Source organism: Ascaphus truei, chromosome 2 (genome assembly GCF_040206685.1).
Source record: "Ascaphus truei isolate aAscTru1 chromosome 2, aAscTru1.hap1, whole genome shotgun sequence".
NCBI classification, from domain to species: Eukaryota; Metazoa; Chordata; class Amphibia; order Anura; family Ascaphidae; genus Ascaphus; species Ascaphus truei.
The window spans coordinates 143,353,142-143,359,023 of NC_134484.1; the positions used below are offsets into that span (position 1 = coordinate 143,353,142).

A 5,882-nucleotide genomic window follows, 5' to 3' on the forward strand; every position below is an offset into this window, starting at 1 on the left:
CTGTGCTTGCTGCGCTGTGCGAGCCTCCTGTGCTTGCTGCGCTGTGTGACCCTCCTGTCCTTGCTGCGCTGTGAGAGCCTCCTGTGCTCGCTGCGCTGTGCGAGCCTCCTGTGCTCGCTGCGCTGTGCGAGCCTCCTGTGCTCGCTGCGCTGTGCGAGCCTCCTGTGCTCGCTGCGCTGTGCGAGCCTCCTGTGCTCTCTGCGCTGTGCGAGCCTCCTGTGCTTGCTGCGCTGTGTGAGTCTCCTGTGCTTGCTGCGCTGTGTGAGCCTCCTGTGCTTGCTGCGCTGTGTGAGCCTCCTGTGCTTGCTGCGCTGTGTGAGCCTCCTGTGCTTGCTGCGCTGTGCGACCCTCCTGTGCTTGCTGCGCTGTGCGAGCCTCCTGTGCTTGCTGCGCTGTGCGAGCCTCCTGTGCTTGCTGCGCTGTGCGAGCCTCCTGTGCTTGCTGCGCTGTGTGAGCCTCCTGTGCTTGCTGCGCTGTGTGACCCTCCTGTCCTTGCTGCGCTGTGAGAGCCTCCTGTGCTCGCTGCGCTGTGCGAGCCTCCTGTGCTCGCTGCGCTGTGCGAGCCTCCTGTGCTCGCTGCGCTGTGCGAGCCTCCTGTGCTCGCTGCGCTGTGCGAGCCTCCTGTGCTCGCTGCGCTGTGTGAGCCTCCTGTGCTCGCTGCGCTGTGCGAGCCTCCTGTGCTCTCTGCGCTGTGTGACCCTCCTGTGCTCGCTGCGCTGGGTGAGCCTCCTGTGCTCGCTGCGCTGTGCGACCCTCCTGTGCTTGCTGCGCTGTGCGAGCCTCCTGTGCTTGCTGCGCTGTGCGAGCCTCCTGTGCTTGCTGCGCTGTGCGAGCCTCCTGTGCTTGCTGCGCTGTGCGAGCCTCCTGTGCTTGCTGCGCTGTGCGAGCCTCCTGTGCTTGCTGCGCTGTGCGAGCCTCCTGTGCTTGCTGCGCTGTGCGAGCCTCCTGTGCTTGCTGCGCTGTGCGAGCCTCCTGTGCTTGCTGCGCTGTGCGACCCTCCTGTGCTTGCTGCGCTGTGCGACCCTCCTGTGCTTGCTGCGCTGTGCGACCCTCCTGTGCTTGCTGCGCTGTGTGTCCCTCCTGTGCTTGCTGCGCTGTGCGAGCCTCCTGTGCTTGCTGCGCTGTGCGACCCTCCTGTGCTTGCTGCGCTGTGCGACCCTCCTGTGCTTGCTGCGCTGTGCGTCCCTCCTGTGCTTGCTGCGCTGTGCGTCCCTCCTGTGCTTGCTGCACTGTGGACAGCAGCACACAGACCTCCTCCAGGATTATAAACACGTTATTGTTGCGTCACACGACTCTCGACGCCACATCTATCAAGCCATTAGGCTCCTCCCCTCTTCTGTAATTTACCCAGCAAACAGCGCTCAGGTGGGCGGGGTTCCCGCCTGGTAACCCCGGGCAACAAAGGCAGCACTCGACTCGCGAGAACTGGATTTCGCCAGGCGCCCATTCCTCCACTAGCAACAGGGCGGTGACGTGGCACGCAACGTACCAATACCGAAGACCAGTAAATACGTGCTCGAGTGCGTTTTCGCCATGACAACCGGATGAGTCACGGTGCTGCCCTTCTTCGTGTTCTTGCGCCTCTAATTTCAGACAATGGCCGAACTTGGTCTGAACGACCACCATCAGAATGACGTCATCAATTACATGCGCTTTGCTCGGTCCAAAAGAACCCTGCGGCTCAAAACAGTGGACTCTTGCTTCCAGGATCTGAAGGACAGCAGGTTGGTGGAGGAGACCTTTACTGTAGATGAGGTTGCAGACATGCTGCAGGGGCTTCAGCTGGTGGTGCACAGTGAAGTGGAATCGGAACTGATTAACACTGCCCACACCAATGTGTTACTGCTTCGCCAGCTCTTCGCCCAAGCAGAGAAGTGGTACCTGAAGCTTCAGACTGACATTTCTGAATTGGAAAACCGAGAATTGTTGGAGAAAGTTGCTGAATTTGAAAAGGCAGAATTCACCTCGTCAAGCAAAAAGGCAAGTGCAGAGCTGATGAAGCCCAAGCTTGCGCCTCTGAATGAAGGTGGGTCTTCAGAACTGCTTAACAAGGAGATTGGAAGACTCCACGAAGAAAATGAGAAGCTGAAAGCACGATTGAAAACAATAGAGGCTCAGGCAACCGGTGCATTGGATGAAAAAAACAAACTAGAGCACGCACTGAAGGATTTGCAAGGAGTTCAAGGTGATAGGAAGGCCAAACAAAATACACAGGAAATCAGTGGTTTGGAGAAAACCGTGGCAACTCTCAAATCTGAGTTTGCGAAAACACTCAATGAGCGCACAGCTAGCCAGAAGTGTTTGGAAGACAATTTAATGTCTACTAAACATGACTTGCTCAAGGTCCAGGAACAACTGTCATTAGCAGAAAAGGAGTTAGAAAAGAAATTTCAGCAGACAAGTGCATACCGCAATATGAAAGATATTCTCGCAAAGAAGAATGAGCAGATAAAGGACCTACGTAAGACACTTTTAAAGTATGAACCAGAAGACTGACCTGCAGACATTTTAGAAACAGCTGGAGCTGCAATCCAAAAAGAAAATATATCACTTTTTTTTTTCGGGCTCAACAAATGTCACATTTATAACGAAATATGTATTCCAACATAAACACACACAGTGCTGACCCATTGAGGTGGTTTCGCAAGTTAACCAAGAGAAAATGACTTACTACAAGTTCGTTATTGTTTCTCTGAATCATTTGTATAGCATAACTTTAACTAAATGGGTCTTTTTCTGTAACCTTATGTATCATCGTGGCATACAGTAATAGAACGTAAGTGGACCGGCACGCCAGTGCACAATATAGTAAAAGTTTCAATAGAACTAAGTCAGCTAATGTTTGTTTTTGACAAAGGTCTACCCTTCGGACTCAAATATTGATTCATTAAAACTTTCACTGTTCTGTGCACTGGAGTGATTGTCTAATTTTGATGCTGTAACTTGCACTATTGCTCTACACTGCTCCCCTCGACTGTGCTTATTGTTTTTGGTTGTGCTCCACAATACCTCGGTATCATTTTGATATAAAGGCAAAACTTGGATGGCACCCAAAAAACTCGGAATCTCTACAGAGGGCAATCTTATGCTCACCAAATTACAGTAAGAACAAGATACATACATTAACTTTTACTTACGGAGAAAATTAAGTCTTTAAAGGTGAACGGCCCAATTATTGTCCATAGAAAATAATTTTATATATGTATACATATATACTCATAGGAGAACATAATGCATATTAGTTGTATTGAAGAAACTGCTACTTGTCATAGACCTGTCTTGTAATGGATAATTTCAGCCTTTCTCATTTTTGGTGGCGTATATCAAAGCAGCTGTTTTGATTTTTCAAATTGTAAGCAATGCAAACCATCATAATCTTCATCACTGATAATAGTCATATAAACAGACTGTCTCAATTGAAATGCCCTGTGACAGACCTGAGTGCTTAAGTGTATCGTGTGCCTGCATATTTTCCTGTGGCACATACTAGGAGTCTATGACTCTAGTCACAGAAAATTAAAACAACGGTACCCCTCATAGCTTGACTGAGAAGTCCCAGGGGTCACGATATGTGGAGTACAACTTACCTTTACATTGGAGGTGGTCACTACAACAGCAGGGCATTTCAATTGAGACAGTATGTTTATAGGACTATTATCAGTGATGAAGATTATACCATAACATCACTGACTTATACCTAATTAGTATGTCTCTAGGGATATAATCAGCATATTTAGCTGTATACCCCAAGATCACACGAGCCTGCATTAAGGTACTACTTATATTTCTGTGGAGCCTATATGTTCAGTATACCGTTAGAGGAGATAGTATCCCCGGGCAGAGGTTCTATGTAACAGCCTGGGAGATATTTAGGTACTTATATCAGTCCAATTCTACCGCTACACATCTCCCACAGTCCTATGAGATTTCAGCGCTCGTATTTAGGTTTTAATTGTCGTTTATTTGTAGTTTAGTTCCTATTTCAATAAAATTTAATTATATTTGTATCAGTAGAGTAATCTGCATCGTGTAGGGTTCTTTCTCTCTCGTATTGCACAACACACACTCAATCACAATCAACACAGACACAACACACACACTCAATCACAACACACACAGACACAATACACACTCATATCACAACGCACACACTCAATCACAACACAGACCCAGCACACAATCATAACAGTCGCACACTTTCACCTGGGGGGAAGTACAAGCATGATCCGGTCCCCCGGGTGCAGCTGCAAACAGACAGGAGGACGGGATGTCTGTGTGCAGTGAAGGCCCCACTCCGGCAGCAAGCACAGAGAAGCAGCAGCACAGAGCTTGAGCTTCTCCACCCTCCCGCACACAGCATCTTCCGGCCCACGTACAGGTTACGCCGCCTGCGCCCCCCCCAAATGATCTTGCACCACCCAGTTTGCTCACCGCAGAGTTACACATATATTTTGTAATGATCACACCAACAGAGCGCACTATTGTACACACCCTCCCTCTTTTTTACAACACTATACATATTGTAGGTCATATGGACAAGCTTCAAAAAAGGTGCATACACAGAAGTCCATGTAAGTACAGTTATGAAAGTCAATAAATAAATAGTGGTTCCCTTCTAGTCTGCTCTCCTATGGAATCTACAGTACATTGCAATCCTTTTTGTGCACATTTTTTCAAGTCATTCTTTTCTTCAAGTGTACAAGCAATTTTTTATTACACTTATCTACCCACGTGCAATAGTGCCCTCTTGAGGGGAAAGTTAAAATAAATCCTAAATATCTATCATTTTTCACTTTATTATGAGCTTGCTAAAAGCAATAACAAACACAACATAAGCCAAAGTGAATTGTGTAACCCTTGTAAACATTATTTATTTTATGAATTAAATAAATAAATTACGATTTTAAAATGAACTCTCCAACTATTCATCATGAGAAACCTGGCCCAATGAATTAATGTCACATTTTCATGACTGGAAAGCCATGCAACTATTTCTCTTCACTGCATAGGACGGGCCATTGGCAGTGAAGGCTTAATACCAGTTATTTCTTCCTTAACAGTGTAACCCCCTCTTTTCCTGACTCAAAAAGAGTACTACATCAAGGTGTCTAATGTGCTCAGCGTTTCTAATTGCCGTCTCAGGGTCATGGCATCCGGTCTGGCTGGGCGTGTATGCTAGAAGGTCGTAATGAAAGGCGCCAGGAACTTTATTGGTACAAACAAGAGCTTTATTCTTTCCGTGGATTAGGTTCTACACATAAGGACAACTTCTCTTCAACAATAATACAGTTGCATTAGGTATTCTTCCCCAGACAGCTCTCACCCCTATCTTGGGAGGTTCTGGACTTGGTACACTTACCACTGGGTCTGCATGGTATTCGCCGTCCCTGTGTTTGGATTTGCCTTCTTCCCACTTCCTTCCCATCAGGTCCCGATGTACAGATACTCCTATCATCAGGAATACATATCCTGTCACCCTCCATCAGAAGGGACTTGCATTTAGAACTGGGCAGTACCGGCCAATCCCACGGTGCTCTGGAATCCTTCATTTGAAAGGATTCCCACCAGAGTACACATAAACATGACTTACTCTATGTACCGTGAGATCCATCCTCTGTGTCTACTCCAGGGACCTGAATCTAGAATCTTCTACCCCCACTATATACAAACAATTTATTCTAACCAAATGATCATAAAAAAGATGAAGAGGCACTGGGGCGCAGGCGTTCTTCAGTGGGGAAAAACTGAAGTCCTACCTACAAGAAGCAGGACTTAGGTAGGCATATAGTACTGATAGTACAAGGACGGAGCTTCTATATCGAAGAGGGAATGGTCGCTTCACATCTGATGGATGTTGCTCCTTTGAAAATAGCTTTAATCGC

At 47.5% G+C, this 5,882-nt stretch overlaps 1 protein-coding gene across 1 annotated transcript; it reads left to right on the forward strand.

Moving 5' to 3' along the window:
* The first annotated feature begins 1,391 nt into the window (after positions 1 to 1,391).
* Positions 1,392 to 4,007, forward strand: LZTFL1 (leucine zipper transcription factor like 1). Its single transcript, XM_075585356.1, has one exon. The coding sequence runs from the start codon at positions 1,597 to 1,599 to the stop codon at positions 2,494 to 2,496; it is 900 nt and encodes a 299-aa protein (XP_075441471.1). The 5' UTR covers positions 1,392 to 1,596; the 3' UTR covers positions 2,497 to 4,007.
* Positions 4,008 to 5,882: the final 1,875 nt, after the last annotated feature.

What these genes read in the sequence shown, in the direction of transcription:
- LZTFL1 (XM_075585356.1), top strand. Translation starts at nt 1,597, where the DNA reads ATGGCCGAACTTGGTCTGAACGACCACCATCAGAATGACGTCATCAAT.